Raw genomic sequence first — 21,215 nt, 5'->3', positions numbered from 1 at the left:
TGGGTGACTGATCCCATCTACCCATTTGAACACATGCATGCACACACCTGAATGACATCACGCTTGCCAGAGGGTTGGGGGGTCAAGAGTACAGAATACACACAAAAAAACAATAAAAATAATAATAATTAAGCTAAAGAAGTTTCCATTGCTGTCCTGATTGAGACCCAATCAACTGATGACAGATCAACTAAAGTACACAATGCAGCCAACCCACCTGCAGTTCAGTCTGAAAGAAGAACTTCTGAGGACACTGCGAGCAGTCGTAAATCTTGTCCTCTTGACCGTGGACTGCAAAGATGTGCTGTTGCAGCTTGTTGGCCTGCACAAACACTGGAGGAGAAAGAACACGGGTTAAACATCCCTGAAGCATCAACTGCCATGATATACGCATGCCCCATTGTGTTGAACTAAGACAATTTATACACTTCATGTTTGATTTATTCACTGAGGGGCTACTTAACGGTACAAAGCTCAGGGTTATGGTCCGTTTAATAGGTAATACAATAAATAGTGACGTAGCTGTACAAATGATTACACGTTTAAATGAAACGTCAGGAAATGGGAGAGCAGCATCGAAGAGGAAGCAGGGGAAATAAGCAGAGAAAACAAGAAGAGCTACAGTATCCTCAGCAGACCTTGTGATATTTATCAATAAATTATCTCTCCTTTTTTAACTTCTGCTTCAGTGTTGTTTCATAGAGTTTTTTTTTCCTTTTCGTTCTTTCTTTTGCTCCTCTTTTGTTTCAGTAAACTTCTGGTTTTCACTGAGTGTGTATGTGTTGAATTATTAAGACTCCCCATAGGAGCGGTGGCCATTTTACTAATTCATAGGCCACCAAGGAATAGAGTTAAAGTTTAAAGTATTGCTGTGCACCTGGGGAACGGGCACACAACACAAGACTCAACTCAACAACTGCGGAAGGCCAAGAGAGAGATGAAGTGACATGGGGAGCGTAAGTGCGGGTACATGGAAGGGAGGGGTTGGGTGTGGATACGTGCAGATAGAGTCTGAAGAAGGGAGGGTTAAAAGCAAACGTAAAAAGGAGAGTAAAAAAAACCTGTCGGCCCACTATCCTTTTTGGAAGGGATTATAAATATTTAGGTATCAAATCACGATGCAAAGGTTCCAAAATGTATTACCACATAGATGCAATTTTCGATGATAGAAATGTAAACAAATTGCATAAAAAAAAAAAAAAACAATGTTTCAAACTTGTTGGTGGCTGAAAAGCTAATCAAGCCTGAAAAGTTCCCGGCAGACTGTCCTTGAAGGTGAACTGTTTTCCTCTCACCTGTGAAGCAGACGGGACACTTGAAGGTACCGCCCATGCCTTCGAAACTGTGTTCTATCAGGTGGCAGAGCAGCTTGGCAGGTGAATCAAACATCTGGTTACACAGCTTGCACTCGTGATTGATGCCCTCCTCTGCAAATAGGACACGGATACATATGCACGTGAAGGCTGGATCCGGCAATATGAAAAAAAAAAACCCAGCAACATATTTGACACTTAATAATACAGCATTCACGACAGATGTTTGATGCGGATACAGCAGACAGACCAACACTGTGAGGTAGTGACGGAAGTTTATGCGTAGAGGCAGATAACCCCGCGCACTTGAAAACTTTATGGGTGAGATAAAAGGGAAGTCAAGTCAAAAATTATTTATTTTTTTTACAATATGTCACATGCGCCCACTAGTCTAAACACGGTATTCTGATATATTTATTTTGTGGAATAGGAATTAAGCATCGAAATCCACCCGTTTTTATCCATCTCGGGGGCGGCCATTTTGTCACTTAAGTGTTGCTTGGGGCTTAGGTAACGACCAATCACGGCTCACCTGTCATCTGAGCGTGGTCATGTGACATTCGCAAGCTGAGCTGTGATTGGTCATTACCTGAGCCCTTCGGCACTATGACGCCATTTTCCACAGTTGACAGCAAGTGGCAAAATGGCCACCCCCTGAGATGGATCAAAATGGGTCGATTTTGCTGCTAAATTCATATTCCACAAACACAATAGTGGGGGCGCATATAACATAACACTGTAAAGAACATTTTTGACTTGACTTCACCCTTTGAAAGTTTACAATTGACCAGAGAGCGCAAATTCCTTGATATGTTTTTTCACAGTGTAATGAAAGTCCCTCAGGATTCAACCACATGACCTCCTTGCTGGCGGTAACACACAAAAAAAACCAAATCATCTCCTTTTTTAAGCCTTACCAGCACATACACATTTTTAACTGTGGGTGACATTTTGTTTTGTGATACATCAGTCACATCCATCCTCTTGTCATCTTCGCCACATGTTTTGCTTTTATTTTCCATCCCCTCTCGTACACGTAACACCCAAAAGTCCCAGTGCTACGTATGCCCCAACTGGTAATTGCCTGTCCTCCCCACTGGGGCGGTGAGTGATCTATCGCCATCCTGTAGCCACCCTTCCCTCTCTCGGTCCTCGTTATCCTACCTCCCCCACTGTCCACTGAATCCCCCACTTAGCTCGTCGCTCACTCCATTTATTCTCATCTGGGTCTCTCGGTTGCTGATTAATTTGGATGGCCCAAAGCCCATTTACTCGTCCCATTAAAAAAAATTTGGACATAACATCTATAATTTAATGATATAATGGTATGACATTCAAGTTTTTATTTCAAGTTTTATTAGTGCACATCTGTATAATTTGGTGCGTCAGGGTTTTTTATAAAGTACTGTATATTATCACAACTCACAATTGCACCACATGCCTTGATATAAATGTATTAAAAAAAGGGGGCTCACTGTTCCATTTTACAAGGCCATATGTCCATCTGCACTTTTTTTTTTTTTTTTTGCTTCCTGCTTGAAGAATTCTGCTTGGAACACCACAGAAAAAGTTAACGGCATGTGTCTCAGTGTCACTGTCCCTCAATGCCAGCTATCTCTCAGCATCCCTAAGTAATTAGGGATGTTCGAGACCACTTTTTTTTTTTAAGCTAGATACCAGTATGAGTGCTCAACTCTTGAGATACCAAGGACCGATACCACGAGTACTTTTGATACATGATATTTCCCCACCAAAAAACAATTTAACATTTTTCTTAAAATTACATTAAATAAATGGCAATTAGCTGTTGCGTGTAAAAAAAGGTCAGCCCGACACCGATACTTGGTCTCGATACTCGCCCATCCCTATTAGTAATAAAGGATTAAGTCAAGAAAAAAGATGGAACACGACAACTCAACCATGCACATTATTAAACTTTTCCATCAATATTCTATACGACAATGCACATTTCTTTACTTATAAAGTATTGTTTAATACCTCAAGTCTATAAGACATGTCCTGTGATAAGTGACACAAATAAAAGACGTTATTTTTGTACGCATATTCGCCAGTCACACAACAAGCTGCAGGCAATTGTGAGGTTAATAACATCGTCAGTCATACGTCCATGACATCCATACTGACAAGTACACACACACATAGATTCCCATCTTTCCTTGCCTCAAAGAGCGACAAGGGTGCCCTAATCCTATTTCAATAGCTATGTGTGTGCATGTGTGTCGGGTGCCACACGGCCTTAGGAGGATGGTATGCTCCTAACATCACCCTATTCCCACGAGCAGATAAACACACACACACAAGACACACACACCTCAAAGGCCGCTGGGTTGTGTGGGACGCCAGCCAGAGTGTCCGATGCCTAGCGAGACTGATTGAAGTTCATTATCATTGACGAGGAGATTGAAAGTGGAGGGGGTGGGGAGGGGTGTCACATTGAGAGAGGGCGGATGCTAGTGGGAGACTTTTAGGGCGCTGCATATATTTATTACGTATGACTAATCTTATATTGCTTTGTAGTTCACAGCAAGATCAATGAATATACATAATAAAAACAAGTAAAGTAAACAAATAAAAGTAAAAAAGACAGAGAAACATTGTCATATAATTGGGCTGTCCGGAACAAGGGCTTGGGCACAGGCCTCCAACCACAGTTGTGTGTGTGTGTCATGAAAGAGCTCTTTTTGTGACAAATACATTGTTTTGATCAGTATGTGTGGGGACCGCACGCTCGGTATGCCGTCCCCCTCTGAGACCAAGTCCATGCACTAGCGGTTTGTGTATGTGACCCATAGTGAGATGACAAAGTCGCAGAGCATCCTGCCGTTACACTTTGTCTCACAGCGTGCACATACGCGCACGTGCTTGCGCACGCACACAAGCATGGGAGGCCCATGCTGGGACAGAGAACACGGGGGAGAGAGGGATGAAAGAGAGACAAAAAAGGGAGACCGCCAGGGTGAAGGTTAGTGCTTGGATTTTGTAACTGAACAATGAATTTTAGGTAGATCTAAAACAAAAAATTTTTAGAGCACTCTTTTTGCACATATTTATTAAAAATATTCACTGATAGAGAACTCAATATCTCACAAAGAGGTAAAGTTACTGACCCTGACAAAGTCTTGAGGATTCGATGAGGATGTTGGTTTCAGAATGTACAACAGCCAAAGAAAAGAGAGTAACATATAAAATCTGACATCCTACTAACTGTAGAATGAGGAATGTACAGCGAACAAGTACACTGCTCATGGGCAGCCTAAAGCAGGGTAAAATTAAAGCCGATGTGCACTGCAGCCATTTTCTCTATGAAGGAGCAGTTTCATATTTGGAAATAAATTCAATCCGTTTTGTTTACATTGATGCAATTTAGAGAATATCAGCACCAGATATATTTTTTCTTTTTTTAACTCTGATGGCCAATAATCAATTTAAAACTACGTTTACTTCAGGGAGATATTTATTTTAAGATTTCAGTTCATTTTATAAGAGATGGCTGAGCCTCTGGACACTATGCACATTCTTTTTTGTTTGAAATTAAAACAGACATTTGAAATTGAAATTTTGAAAAACTATTTACTGTAGAAAATTTGGAACTATTTACTTTTTTAATGTTTTCATTTAACTTTTTAAGACATGTTTATGACCCTAAGACCTCTCTGATCTTTTTGTTAGAATTTTAAAACAAATATTTCTATTGTCTGGGGGGGAAAAAATCTACATTTTGCAATTCTGAAAACTTGTTCAACAAACATATGCTCAATGTGGAAAATTGAGTTTTGAATCGCTACTGCCACATGTGGCCGAGAAATGAAACTGCACACTCCCTTCTTCATATACACAGAAATCCACAGAATCACATCTATCACATCCACAGAAAGCGGGCGAGAAATTCAAACCCGAATCAGGTCTGAAAACTATTGGCTAGAGCTTTGCATTGTGAAGAGTTAAGGTGTTAATCTGCTAATTAGAAGATTTTTTAGTCATAAATATTCAAATAAAAATATATTTTGGCAAAATCCTACATAGAGATGCTTTAAAAACATTCTGACACAGTTAAAAAAAAAATGTCACCAATATTTTCCCTTTTAGTGAAAGTGAATTTTAGTTCAACTATCGGCCTTCTTGACTACTAATAATTGGTGTTGGTAACAGACTTAAAAACAAAACAAAAAAACAGCAACTATCTCTAGCAAGATCAATCAAGATTTTCCCATTGTAAATATTAAACAGGATTATCAGTTATGATTGTCAGCTGCCACTTTTGAGCAGATGGCAGAAGAAAAACAATCACTATTATACAAAAACACACCACAGGATAATCACTCAGGATAATCTTTGCTTAGTTGGATCGTGAGGGAGAATGCTCAAATTTGGCCTGATTGTTGGCATTTTTGTACCCCGCTTCAGCCTCTCTTCTTACTGTCCACATTCACTGCTAATTGACCAGAGGAGAGGGACCAGGTGGCATCACCACACTCACGCGCACGCACGCACGCTCGCACACAGTGAAACATGCAGCAGAGCATAAATGAGCTCCCAGGTCCCTAAGGTGGCTGCCTACGTCTATTACATACTACACTCATGCACTCGCGCATACACACAAACACACAGCTCCTCAGGGTATTCAGGCACCCACTAACCCTAAAAACCCACGCCCCTTTTTCCTTATTGCTGTCTCTGGCTGCAGGGGGTCCCTGGGGTACCAACCCTCCATTACTGCCCCTCCTTGCACTTGTCAAGCGCCTCCTTCCTAAAAGTATGTGAAGCTGTGAGTGTGCGAGGAAAAAAGGGGCAGGCGCGTGCGAGTGTGTGTTTGCAGAGGCCGTCAAGGATGCCAGGCGATAGATGGCGAGGACAGCAAGGTGGACGAGAGCCAAAAGCGAGACACGGAGGGAAAAAATATGGATGCGGTCAGGACGGAGGGGGAAGACGGCGGGATGGAAGACGAGATGGACAGAGGAGGCAACCGAGATGGCGGGAGATAAAGTGCAGCCGGGAGGAGAGCAGTGGATAGAAGGTGGAGGAATATGGAGCTCTCTAGGGGGTTCGCTCAAGGTGTGTTTCCATAGCAACCTAGCGGAGGGGGTTGGGGGGGTTCAGGGGGTGAGATTGACCCATTGGTAGTACTGTGGGGGCTGGACAATACACACACACACAACCTGCTGCAGTGCTGGAGGGGTCCCAAGTGTACCCCCACCTTACTCACTCTCTCTGTCTCTCTTGCTCCCACACACACGCACGCACACACACACGCACGCACAGACAAAGAATGCTGCAGTGTGGTCCCTCGGGTATTCTCCACCCACACACACACTTTCTCCCTTTCTCATTTTCTATCTCTCCTCTAATTCTATCACTCGCTCTGCAAGGTAAATGTCAATATTTTCATCATCTGAATACTCCTTATCGCTCTGTGTGCATTTTTTTCTCCTTTTAAACTTTAAACTGAATGACAAGAAGAGATTGTCCAACCTTTGACAGCACAGTCTGACATTGCTATAGGTTAATTTGTAGCCACCAACCATCATCAAAAAAACTGTAAATGCAGTTCCAACACAGAGATTTGTGCTTGCACTTTAATAGCAAGTATTCTTCTAACTTCATGGTGTGTTTGTTTTGGAATCCCTCTTGGACTTCAGACCCACGCTACAGCCATAGAGAGACAACATAGAAACCAAGACGGCAAACAACTCAAAAATGCATATTGTACGGTGTTTACAAATGTCCATTAGGCAAATAAAAATAGCTGGCAGCAGTAGTTGAAGTTGTGCTAGTAATACAGTAAGTGAAGCTGGCAGTATACGTTTATTACAATTCCTTCCAGTTAAAAAGATCCTAAAAATAGCCATATTGAGCCTAGGTGAGCAGTGTTCTGCATGCAAAATGTCTTCCTGAGCCAAGGAAGATATCAATCAATTAGTTAAAGTAGAAGTGTTATGGATCTGTACAAATGTAGATTATTGAAGCCTACACAGCAAAATACAAAGGTATTGCCATTTATATGTACGTAAAATAGCAATAATTTGGTGCCTTGCGATACATTTGACATGACTAAGGAGGTTTAGATACAAGCCGTTGTTCAAGCAATTGTTTTGCTTTTTATTTTATTTTTTTAATCTTTTTTTTGTGTGAACTAAACTCACAACAATCAGCACTTAGATTAGGTCGGTAGGTGGGTAACATATAGCCAGACAGGCAAGGCAGGCAGACAGACAAACTAAACATACACATTGCGTACTAAAAACACACAGCTTAGCTTTGCTTTCATTAAGTCAATTTAGCTTAATGCTAACAAACAATGCATAACTCCATAGACAGGCTAACAAATAAATAGCATCTGTCTCATGGGCACTGAACACAAACAATGGAGTAACACAGGCATATGTTCTTTATGCTTTGCAAAGAACGACTAATATCGCTGCAGTTTACTGAGGAGTTATGACTGGCTCCATGTCCACGTCTGTGTTTTACTGCCCCCCGGTGGCCAAGGCTCTCATAAAAGGAGTAGCAAATTGTTCATTGAATTGAAGCAAAAATGTGGCAAAAAGTGTTTAATTCTTTACATGCTATTTAATTGTGTCATTACTGACGCTGGAACAGATTAATGGCATTTCCATTACTTTCAATGGGGAAAGATGATTTGACATATGGCGGTTTTGAGTTAAAAGTGTGGTCATGTAAGAAATTAAACTCATATCTCAAGGCACCACTGCATAGAAAATGAACATATGTATGTAACACACTGTTGTTTCTTTTCTAAGCACATCATCAACTATTGGAGCTTGATGGACTGATGTCTGCTCATCAGGATTGGACTTGTGTCGTTACTTGTCATGATTGACTCTTATGAGAGCCTTCAAGGATTCTTACAGTATTTAACAGAGCATTCACACAGCAAAACATACACACACTATTGGCAAGCAAGACTGGCATATGGCGATGACCAGTTAGTGTTTGTGTATAATGAAAGCAAGCACAAATTGAGCAGAGCCGTGTGGCGCACAAGTGCATGTGTGTCTTGGAAGGCGAGTCTCTGTGTGTGCGTGTGCGTGTTTGTGTGTGCGCGGGTGTGTGTGAGTTAAGGATGGGTTTTCCTTCTCAGATTACATAACAGTAGAAGTGCTCTGTAAAAGCCACCAGCCCCAATTATCAAAAAAAACAAAAACCCTACGACTCACACAAATACAGTTTTGAATAGAGTGGTGCCTCGAGATACAAGTGACAGAACTTTTTTTTTTTTTTAGATTGTTGAAGCTATTCGGATGATTTTTCCCTTTGACTTGCGAGCAAAACTTTTAATTACAAGTACCGTATGGCAACTGAACTCACTCATTTTGCTTCACTACAAGCAGCAGATTAGCAGGAAGTCAATAAATCATCAAAAACAAAAGAGGCTTTAAGTTGTTTATTGCTACTCCCCGTAGAGGTTTACGGTCAAACATGTCAAACATGACATAAAACAAAGGGAATTACATGTTTGGACATTTAAACACATGTAGAGAGCTAATAAAGCAAAAATCATTAATGGCATTCTTTTCTCATTTAATGGGACACAATTAAACTCGTACTACAAGTGTAGTAACAAAAGGAACTGATAATGTCAGTACACCAGTGCTTCAAAAATATTTTTTGTTATGCCTCCCCCAGGAAAAAGAAAATACTTCACACCCCCGCTAACTCTCCACCATGACTATAAATAGTATAATTTACCAACAAAATTGTAAAAGTTCATCTTTGCAGAAGCGCTAATGTTCCTTGCTCATTCTCTGCAACACTGCTACCTACTGTGCTGGATGTGCAATTACACTTTATTCCTATACGGCAAAAAAAAAAAGAAAAAGAAAAAGAAAGAAACGTGTTCCACCCCACCCAGCATTGACCTGTGCCCCCCCATATTTGAGAACGACTGGTATAACAAAAATGGCAGAAAAATGTAAACTAATGTAAATACTACGTTCTGATTTGCTGAACCTGCATTGTTGAAGTTAATATGCCCAATTTTTTTCTTTTTTTAAATGGCATGACAACACATGACATCACAGCATATCTTCACTTGACAATGAGGAGAGCACTTGACCGCAACAACAAGCAGCTAATATGAATGTCTTGTATCATCCCATCATAATGAGACTTTAATTAACATTCAACAAGGAGAGCAGCACACATCATTGCTCCAGCCTTGGAATCATCGCTCAGGATTTTCACGGGAAAGTAGGGAATTACCGCTTCCTCCAATAAACACACGGAAACCCTAACACACACACACACACAGACACGCACATACACACTTTTTAGCTTGTTAGGAGGGATGAGGGTAATGAATGCAGAGTATATTTCTGTTTAGAATCTTAATTGAAAGCTTGAAAGTAGCCTGGAGGGAATAAGCTTAATCAGTGCGAATAAACCATAAACACACATCCATGCACACGCAAAGAAGAGAGAAGCCTGGCACCTATGATAGCATTTACAACATAATGACCATTCTTTCTTCTAATAGATTTTTACCACAACCTCTTTTGTACAAACACTTGATAGTCCCATCACACATGTTGTGTTTGTTCTTTTGTCTGTCAAAGTTGGGGAAAACAGCAGACTTCCACATCACCCAACAATGTTCTATACTGCTTATCGCCACTAGGGTCGCACACTGCACAGCACAGCATAGAGAAAGCATGCAAAATGGCAGATTTTTTTGGAGGCACTTTCCTAAAGAACCGTTGCTATTCAACAGAAATGTTCTTTCTGTCTCTTTAGAAGGAACAGATAAAGTTCTTTTTGCTGAATATTGATGAACTATGAACTTGTCCGAGTTGTCATTTCCGGGGAACATTTTTTAACATGGACTATATCTTAAAAGGCTATGAAATATTAAAACATGCAAACATATCCCACCCATCAAGGTTAGCGTGCGTGTCCGCATCCAGGGCTAATCACCATGGCAACCATAATCAAGGCTCTGATTTACATAGTTGTCAAGGTGCTAGAGAACGGGTGATCTGTGACGGCCTGTCAGTGTGGTTTGCGAAAATGTGCAATTACATGGTCACGTAATATGGATGTAAAGTGTGTAACAGGATGAGAGTGATTGACAGAAGGGAAACCAGGGAGATGCTGTGGAGTGATTTGTGAGTCACTTCTCATTCCTTTGGATCTATATGAGAGATGCGCACCATGGTGTTTACCTACATTTATATAATCCTATCCTGCAGCTAGTGGGTGTGTGTCTGTCGTATATATTTATTTTTGCCTGTGTGTGTTTGTGTAGTTCTTTAATCTGCGTTCTCAGGGGGGAGTCGAAGGGAGCTAGCTGGCTTATCCTTACCGCATCTTTTGAAAAACCACAAAAACACCTATCAAGATAGACATGCGACGTGCGCACACACCATAGCTCAACACACTCGTCATGGTTGTTAAGTAGCGCCTCTTTATTTTTATCAATCCCTCTTTATTCCATTTGTACGTTCCAGCACTCCGCCATAATGCGTTTGCTGACCCCGTACGCTTGCATGATCTAAAAGCACAAGTCCGAAAAGAGGAGGAAGGAGGAGAGGAGCCGAGCCAATAAGAGCGCACAGCAGGATGCTAATAATGCAGCTCCAGCTGCTCCAGTTAACCTGCAAGCTGCCCATCTGGACCCAGAGAGAGAGGGAGAAAGGTGTAGTATGCGAGATAGACAGCAGATAACAGATAGGCCGCAAGTGTTTTGCTCCAATTTGACAGCTAATTTAGTCTCAATTAAAACGATACCAATGGAACTAATGGTGCATCCAACCTCTGCAAATGAGACTTTATAGTGAAAAGAAAAGCAAGACTTGGGTGAGGGCTAGGGGGCGAGACTGTAATCAAATCAAATCAAATCAAAACCAATCAATAAGGTTGGAAAAATTGAGCACAAAATAGGTGGCTAGGTCGAAGGGCGCTAATCCATCCGATTAGTTGATTATTCAATGAAATAATCGATACAGACAGCCCCGCTTTTAAGGGAAAGTAAACCCAAAAATGTTTTCACTAAACATGCTCTATGCACCTCCACTTAGGCTACGTTCACACTGCAGGGCGTGATGCCCAATTCGGATTTTTTGTTAAATACAATCTTTTTATGGACTGTTCACATCACAAATGCGACTTCAATGTGAACGCGACGTGCCTGTGAGTGGAGTGACGTGCACCCAAAACAAACGACGTCACGTTGCAGAGTTTACGGAAGTAAATATGGCCCCGACTCGATGCAACGTTTTCCCTCCAGCCAAGCCGCGGGGGCTTTATCAGTGCACTCGCTCCCGATTGGTGGACTGTTTTCACGCTCGCTCATGTTTGGCTGCTGTCCTCAACTTCCAGAAACACTTCGGACTCATTTTTTGTTTGCATCTCATAACGCTAGAGTAGCGAGGTTGGAAAAGGGAGAACTATTTTGGGGAAAGGAGGGGAGACTCCTTAAAAAATTAATTTCATTGAAGATGACGTGGCGTCATTGACGTGCGCGATGAACCGTCTGCAGGGCTGAATTTCTACTGTCGCCACAAATGTCAACTTTATGCTTCATGTTTCAAGTGTGATTAAATTAAAGACAAATAAAAAGTTAACACTGTTACTCAAAAAAAGCTTTGTATATTCACAGACGTGTCGGTAATCTCCCTTCTCTTATCAAACTTTTGATGACGTATAAATCGGATGCGTGTGGATGAATGTTCCCAGTGCAGACGCATCACATACTGTACATATCTGATTTATATCCACATATGAAAGAGGCGTAATTGTACTGTTCACACTGTATGAAAAAAAATCTGAAAATCGTAATTGAGCTGCAGTGTGAACGCAGCCTTGGTCTTAACACAACATTCAGATTAATATTGTGGTTGTGGAATAGGAATTAAGCAGCTACATCTACCCAGTTTTCTCCATCTCAGGAGGTTTTTAAAATTAACGAGTTATTTTTTTAAATTTTTTTAAATGAATGAATTATTAGTTCACCTCTAGATGGTGCTAAATGATGCTCACTGGCCCTTTAAATAAAGCGTGAGGAAATGAAGGCCTATTCCTAAAGACCTATCACAAAATAATCATAGAGAGGAAAGAGATTATATCCTCTTCTATCACGTGGGCCACATGGACACACACACACACACACACACACACACACACACACACACACACACACACACACACACACACACACACACACACACACTCGGAATGACCTTGCTTCCAGCCTGTCCGCCATGTCCTCACCCTACACCCCCCCCACCAAGCCCTACTGCCTGTGTCCATGAACCCCTCGCTTGCAATGCCAGGCCGGACCATGCCAAGAAGCACCTCGCTGTGGCCCGACAAACAAAACAAGCAGGCAGGGTTTTACAACAAGCGTTTCACTACACTTTTATATGACACTAGTAGACTAAGAAAGACATTGTGAAGCAGTCTGACGCCATAATTGATTCATATTAATTCAAAACTTTTGCAAAACACCGGCACGAAAGACAAAGAGCAAGCCAACTTTGGCCCCCCTTAAAGCCCAAATGCACCGCCCACACATGCACGCCCACACACAGCAGAGTGATGGCATGCTAATGAAGACAGTAAATCATGACTCGGTCACGTGCGGAAGTGCTTGCCAGATACCTGCAACATGGCTGGAGACCTCCCACAGCACATCACACGTATGTGCTTGTGCGCGTGTATTGTATGTGATGCCTGCTGGGTGCAAACATGACTCCTGTGAGAGCCACGAAGAAGCACAAAATAACAAAATAAAGTATTTATTAACAGTGAGACTTCATCTACTGATGAAGGCAATGGTTGTGTTTTCATTGCTCAGATGTAGAGCTGTGGACAAACAGAGTTGCCCGGCATCAGGTGCGTGAGGGCTGGTGAAGAGAAGCGGACACTCGTGGCATTAATCCACAAAAGAAAGCGATACAATCTCTGAAAAGTCAAAATCATTCCAAAAATCCTTAAGTAATCAGCTTCAAGGTCTCTGGGCAGACTTTTTCTTTGTTTACGATGCTCTCCCACTTCATATATGGAGCAGGCAGTGGTTGTTTTTAAAATGTTCTTGTACAGATAAATTGAGTTGAGGTATTGTTTGTGGCGATTTGCTATATATTGAAAGCCTTCAGCTGTGTAGTAAATATGAACTAAAAGACAAATAAACAGCCACATTTTATTTTTATTGTCTCTAAAATACTTCTTGTTACCTTAAATCTTTTGCCTCCTGGGGTCAAACAGCCAAACTACTAAGTATTTTGTTTGAATGCTTTAAAATGGATCGGTAGTGAGGCCATTGCAATATAACTAAATTAATGTGTCCTCTAATGCATAAAGATGTCTGTTTAAATTGCATACAACATCCTGGCAAAGCAGAATACAACATTGTTGAATTAGGGTTTTATTTCCACACACAAAACAGCATGCAACACAAGATAGAAATTGTTGTCATGTTTGTGCAGAAATAGGAGTGAAAATAATTGTCTCTAATCAGACTGGTTAATGTCTAAATATGTGTACACATTTGTACACCTGATCACATTTTCAACCCCCCCAAACACAAAGGAATCATTTTGCTACCATTTCCAAGAGTGGAAACCTGGCCAAACTATTTAAATTGCCAATGCACTCCATTTAAATAATAAATTACTTGCTTTTTCTTGCTCTCAGCCACCAGCACACAAAAACACACACTTTCTCTTTGTCTGCATCAAATACAAACAAATAAATAAATCAACACACGGCTATTAATTATTCTGAGGCAGGAATCAAATATACATGTGCCTAGAGATTCCTGTGTGTGTGTGTGCGTGTGTGTGTGTGCGAGTGCAACTTGTAAAGAGAATCCCCAAAGATGGATGGAAAGGCAGCCCCGCAGAGCAACTGACACACAAGAGCAGAGCGATGAAGAACAGTCAGGTAAATAGTCGCGTTTGAGGACAGAAAACGACAAAAATGTGTTGCTTTTTGCTCTATTAAAGCATTAAGGCCTGATTTGTTAATTAAACAATAAGAGGTAAGCCTATACAATAATTTAAATGAGGTATATCAAGTATGTCTTTATGAACATAACAACAAATGTGGGGTCGTAGAAAACAACAATGCCACTGGACATCTTCCGGAACGTCTCACGCATTCCAATATGTAAGTGGATGAAAGCTAGTAAATTGCATGAAATGGTAAATTATTAATAGACACTGCAATGATTTAAACAAAATCACAGTTCTGTGTCAGAGGAACAACTACACAATGTAATCTTTCATACCGCGTCAATTCTTCTCTGAAGTCATCAGTGCAGCACCAATATTAGTCGTTCTATGCAGAGGATTTGAGTATGAGTGCTGTAACATAGATGCTAATTAGCGTTAGCATTAAGCCTTATTAGCCTTTCCTCAGGCAGTTGACTCGTTTGCATGTTTAAAATACACAAAGCCTAAATGTTTGTGGGTTTCCTGTTTAGTCTGACACTAAACCACAATAAAAAATTTGAAATTTATTTTTTTTAAACTGATAATTATTGTAAAGTGTGTTGAGTTCACTGCCACCATAAAGCACTCTAATCTGTCTCTCGCAACTGATTTTTTTTATGCTGACTGTCATTAGATTGGGCATGTCTACCTAATGAAACGGCAAATGAGTGTGTTGTTATGCTACCTTTAGTTTCTCTGGTAGCTTTAGGTGAGTACTTTCTCACTACAGCAAAAACAAATATAGTACAGTACAGTGATCAATAACTTGGCCTTCAACCAACCCACATTGCTGTTTTTTTTTTGGGTGCCAGATTCTCCTTCTGGAATTTACCAACAACATGGAAACACATTTTAATTCAGAAAATTGTTGAACAGCCATAGAACACACTGACAAGTAAGAACGTAAAATTGCATTATTATAAACTACATATTTTTCACTATACCTGCCTCATATTACCCAATGCAGTGGCACACACTTGCGCATTAAACTGCAAAAATATATCCTGTGTTAAAAAAGCATAAAGTAGCTGATAGGGGATTAAACATTTAGCTTGACACACGCACGCACGCACACACACACAAATGTGAACTAATAGACAAGTGCTCAGTCAAACAGTTCTCCAGCCTACTTAAGAGAGTTCACATGTAGAGCAAAGCAACTACTGGGAATCACAGTTTAGCCCCTTTCTCTCTCATCGCCTCGGTCTCTGTGACTCACAAACACCCAGTGATGCAAGAACACACAAATGGATTTATATTCACAAATTCTCACACATTTCCTACACGGCTAGTGTCTCTTTGTCAAGGCTTCAGATTTGATCATTAATTATATTTGACGCCTCTCAGTGTGTGTGTGTGTGTGTGTGTGTGAATGTGTGTGTCTACAACATGTCCCGAGGGGCTGAGTAGGGAAAGTGAGGTTCAAAGACCCCCTGACAGAATGCTAAATCAATATTAATACATGCTCGCACACGAGCGCGGTTAAGCATACACACACCTCCAACAAAGAGACATCAGTGTGGTGGTTCGAGGGCATTGTTGCATTGTCTCTGCTGTCTTCCTCTGCAGCCACTCTTTGTCTTCCTGCTACAAAAAGGTGTGTGTACATGGATTATGTGGTAAACTGTTCATGTGTGATCCTGGTGATCAGGCTGTCATATAACGAAAGTACTGGAGGGGATCCTGCCAGAACGCTCAAAGCAACTGATAACAAAATAATTATTGCTGTACTATTCGTAGTTGTAGTCAATGATGGCATAAAAATTGGTTTAAATCTGAAAAAAAGTACACACATTTATAAGAAAGAATGTAAAAGCAGCCAAACAGCGACTTTGAGTCAGAAGTCAAAAATAATTACTAATTATTAATAACGCATTTGCTAAGCATTGGTATGCTTGCTAGCTGCTACTGTTACTCATTATTATAGATAGATAGAGTACAGAGGCTTCTCAGTTAGAAATGGTCACAACATACAGTATGACATTTGGAGGTTACGGACAACATGCAAGATGATGTCAACGTGGCTCAAGGAGTCACATTCAGTTGCTATGGGACTTGCTGTTTTTATATTGATTGTTTTATATTTATGGCCTAGAAGTGTTTTCATATAAAATTTTAATCTAGTTATGCTATTTGTAATTACAAACAGTGAATATAATATAGTATCTGTTGAACGTCTTTGCAACCTTGATCAAAACCTGACCCCCCCCCCCCCCCCCTCCCAAAAAAAGAACAACATTTTCCTACATGTGCACACCCTCGCAAGCAAGCTGTTGCCGCACAGTGCTTTCTTGGTGAGATGCACACGTCTACAACGATGAGGAAAATTGTTTCTAAATCCCAACAAAGAGAGTTTAATGAGCAACTTGAAACTAAGGTGCCCACTGTATATTTCTGGAGACCTGTAGAGGCTGGCTCATCTTAGTTCTAGTTTAATAACAAAATTGATTGATCTGGTTGAGGTCTGGCATCTGTCCAGCTTTTCCTCCCCCAAAGTCAAACACATTTAGATTGTAATTATGTTGAAATGGTTCATTTATAATGGAAGAAAAAAGTTTACAAACTCTTTTAGCGCCGTTGACGTGGATTGTCGTCAACAGGAATCCAAACTAGGAGCGCTAGCGACGGCGATTGTCGTCAACTGTTTTTTAATTTATTTTTTATGGGAATGGGTGAGGCAAAGTCTTTAGCAGCCCTGGATCCATCATTAAGCTGGAAAAGTTAATACTATGGCCAGCATTGGGTCTCTTTGGATCAAATTACCGTGAAACCCATGAACATGGCGGAGCTCTGGAAATTCAACCGTTACAAGCAGCTTGTGATTGATCAGAGTGGTTGTCATGTTAAATGTTACCGCAAAGAGCATCACAAAAGAGACAAAAGATGACAGAGATTATTAGCATTTAGAAGTAATTAGCATAAAAATCATTGTTGTGTTTCCAGTATATCTTTTCACAGCTTGTTGAATACTAAAAAAGGAAATGCGGCAAAAAAAATGTTTTTGTTTTTTTTTTATGATGAAAAACGAGTGTCCATTGGTAAATTTCATTTGGTAGTTTCATAAAACACAATATTCTATGAACCTTGAAAGATCAATCAGAATGCTCTAAACTGGTTGGCACTCAATATGTTCTCGTTTTAATACTTCAGCACCACATTATTGATGTTTAAGTAAGACAAATAGTTACTGGGGTGTGATTGAAGCTTATTGTCTCAGTATGCAGAGAAATATTAACCGCATCAATAATATAACACTTTACATTTTCAGTGCTAAACGGTACATTGTCATACAGACACTTTGCTTTCATCCTCTTTCTTCGACGCCATGTGACATGTTGGCACACAAACACCAATAACACACCTGTGAGCTGCAGGTAAATCACAATCACATCTTTAAAAAACACTGGGAGCGTCGAGCCGCGCGGTTATGCAAACAACTCATGCTAACTAGCGGCTAGCCACAGCGCAAACCTGCGGAGAGTGAGCGCCACTCTGCGACAATTTTCCAAAACACACATTGACACACTGACTCAAGTATCTCTCAGTCTGTGTGCAAATTTGAGATTATTGTCAGACTCTCCTCAAATATTGAAAATCTGCCTCTGCGCAGGAGTTACAGAAAAACAAATATGATTGCCAGGGTGTACAATCAGGTCAGGTGCGACATCTGTGTGCTTTATGCAGACAATAAAATCACATTGGTGCTACAGAGTAATAGCATACATCAACTCATGTTTGCATTAACTGGAGCGCATGCATACAGGCACGCGTACGCACGTGAAACTAATGGGCTCGTTTGTAGCTACACAACAGCTGGAGTTGGAGAACCACTGTCTAGCCAGCCATACACATGTAGCTTTTACTAATTGCCACTCCAGCCAACCATGCTCGACCAAACATTGCCTCATGGCTGACTTAGCGGAGACGCTGCATGTGTGTGTGTGTGCGCATGTATTATTTGTTCATTGTTCTACTCCCTTTATCCTTTATCACTCTCAACCTTCAATCCACATCAAAATAACATCTGTCAACTTTTGTCCAAACACACCTGACAGACACAGCTGTTGTCTGGATGCACTGAACACACCCACTCGCACACACACACACCTCTGGAACCCCCCTGCCCAAAAAAAGTAAAAAATTATGTATTTATTTTTTGAATGGACGTTATGAATCACACTAGAGCTCATCTGGGTATAAGGTGCTCTGTGTGTTCCAGATGTGTGTTTTGAACTACAACAGGCTACACCCCACCTGGACACCATATCACTTCCACTAGAATACACAAATCCCCAATAAACATTTAAAGCAGCCTAATGTAGACCACTGTCTGCACTGTCACGGGGTTCACACTTCAGGAATTAAAAGCGTAAATGTCAGATGTCGATTACTCTCAGTCAAGCATCCTCACAGTGAGGAGGAAATGACGTTGTAATTGTTTCCCCTCAGTTCTCTCCTCCCGCCTACCACAAAGAGCACTACCTGTGAAACCCCAGGAAATGAAGGAAGAGGTCCCTCCTAATGACTTAATTGAGCTCATTAACTGTGATAAGACATCCAATCAGTAAGCCGGCTTCCTGAAAGGCTCTTGTTAGGAGCTAATTAAAGAACCAATCACAGCAGGCAGGGAGGTGGTGCAAAGTCACAGTATCTGCAAGCAAGATGAAACAGTCAAGTAAAAAAAACAAAAAATAAATTAAAGATGATTTAACTGTCTAAATATACAAGAAATACTGTATAGGGAAGAATTATTAGACCAAATCCATCCATTTGATTTAATGCTTATCCTGTTCCGTCAAATCCCATGAATAGCTGACTACAGTATACCTTGGACTGGTCGCCAGTCAATTACACGGCACATGTAGAGACGGCCTGCCATTCACATTCACAGTCACACCTCCTCCAAGTGGAAATTGAAACCATGCTGGCCGCACGGTATAAACCACCAGACCACCAGTGACTTCATTTAATGTAAGATTATTTTTAGCATTGTAGTTAGGGTTTGCAGTGCTATAGAACAGCTATCGTACTGAGAGCTGTTTCTCATATTTTGGATTTATTTCGGACTCAGACGCAGATCGCATAACTGCAAACTGCCACCACATAACTGACATTGATTAAAGATTTGTACAACAGCACCTGGACTGTTAGCACTGAATCAAAATCAGCATTGAATGATTCTAATAGGATATTCAAACGCGCTATTCAAACAACTACTTCTCAACTCCATCATTTCTCTCCTATTCCTTGGCTTCTCCCGTCTTCCAGAGGTAGCGTTTCACGCAGCGTGGATTTCTCTCTCCCTCACCCACCGGTCCCCCCTCAATCTGGGCTTCATGCTGTGCCGGTTTAATTGCAACAGCACCCTCGTGTGCCAGCCGGGCACTGTGTGTGTGTGTGTGTGTGTTTGATGAAGAGGCAGACAGGGGGGAGATGGAAGGAGAGACCTCCTAAGGGTGTTCAAGGATAAGCAGCAGGATGCAGGCCACCTTCCTATCGCACATCCCACCTTGTTTCCCATTTCCTCTGAATCTCCACCTTCCCTTTTCAGCATTACCTTCCATGCCATCACTTTTCCAATCCCTCCTTTTGCCTATTTTCCCTTTTCTTTGCCCAGTACACAATCGGACATGCTTCTCTCTCAATTAATATGCAGTATCTTCTCCCTTGCCCATCACCAACTTGTCTTCTTCCCACCATCCCCCACTCAGCTTTCTCTCCTGGTCTCACCTCCCATGTTGCCCATTGAGACATCCTGTCAGAGCGCCCTGTCTCTCCTTAATCAGCTGTCAAATATCAAACTCTCATTGAGCTCCTCTTACCCTCTCTATTTCCCCACACGGGCCCACACTTCTCCCACACAAAACGACAATCCACGGACATGGATAAATACACACACGTACTGGTGAGTGGATGTGGCTTCCTACACATCTGACTGACAGTTTTTTTTAAAGGGAGCATCTGTGGGTCCATTTCATTGAGTGGATACAGTGGAGCCTAGTTGAATGGAGGGATGTGATTTGACCAAAGTGAAATTATCTGAAAATTTAGCCGGGGGTCTGGGGGCCGCTGGCACCCAGCTAGGTCCAGGGCAGTGCCCTGGTGGGGGGACAAGTGGGGGCGTAGCTCATGGGTTTTCCGTGTTTTTAAGTACTTTCAATGCACTCACATGACAAAGAAATAGACAAAACAACAGCATAAATTTTCAATGTATATTGAACTATCCCATATAAAATGGCAGTTTTAGTCAACTCAAAATCAGTCACATTCAAAAACATTGGACTGCCTTTGCTTTTAAAAACTATCACTGAGAATATCATCATATCTAACTAATGTGATTACTAAGTTAACACATAAATAATGTTGAAGAGTTCAAATTTCATGAACAAATAATTGTATCATGACCAAATGAAAAGTAACTCATATTAGAGCATACCACAAATGTCTTTGTTATAGCAGAAGATGTTATCTGTCGGAGTCATGTGCATACACAATGAACTACTAAAAAAATTTAAAAAAAAAAAATCTGATTTTTTTTTTTTTTGGGGGGGGGAGATAAAAAAAGCGGAATTCCGCGAATTAGCGGAAAAATCACATCCCTGTGAATGCCGTTGAAATGCAGTTCTCACAAACTTCAGCTTTGGACGCATCTGAAGAGTTGATTATTTTGATTTTCTTTAGGTAATAGTGTTTTATTTTGATGCCACCACAAAAGAGTACCAGTGATGGCACACTATCAGTTTTACACTTGCATGGCAAATACAATATTAAACTGTTACTAAAAAAATGAGATGTGCAGTTAAAGGGGAAGTCAACCCCATAATTTTCTTTACAATAATTTATATCTATGCAGCCCCAATAGTCTAAACACGGTATTCTGATTAATATTGTGTTCGTGGAATATGAATTAAGAAGCAAAAGCCACCCATTT

The 21,215-nt window shown here is 40.9% G+C and overlaps 1 protein-coding gene across 3 annotated transcripts in view; it reads right to left on the bottom strand.

Moving 5' to 3' along the window:
- Positions 1 to 21,215, bottom strand: part of znf423 (zinc finger protein 423) — a 129,496-nt gene that overhangs the window by 12,916 nt on the left and 95,365 nt on the right. For all 3 annotated transcript variants that reach the window (XM_077568561.1, XM_077568563.1, XM_077568562.1), the window contains 2 exons: positions 1,296 to 1,427; positions 218 to 333 (listed from right to left, as the gene is read on the bottom strand). In XM_077568561.1, the coding sequence (XP_077424687.1) occupies positions 218 to 333; positions 1,296 to 1,427 (248 nt within the window). The remainder of the gene's footprint in view (positions 1 to 217; positions 334 to 1,295; positions 1,428 to 21,215) is intronic.

The sequence above is a fragment of the Vanacampus margaritifer genome, chromosome 6 (assembly GCF_051991255.1).
Source record: "Vanacampus margaritifer isolate UIUO_Vmar chromosome 6, RoL_Vmar_1.0, whole genome shotgun sequence".
NCBI lineage: Eukaryota > Metazoa > Chordata > Actinopteri > Syngnathiformes > Syngnathidae > Vanacampus > Vanacampus margaritifer.
This window is presented reverse-complemented; position numbering and strand designations above follow the sequence as displayed.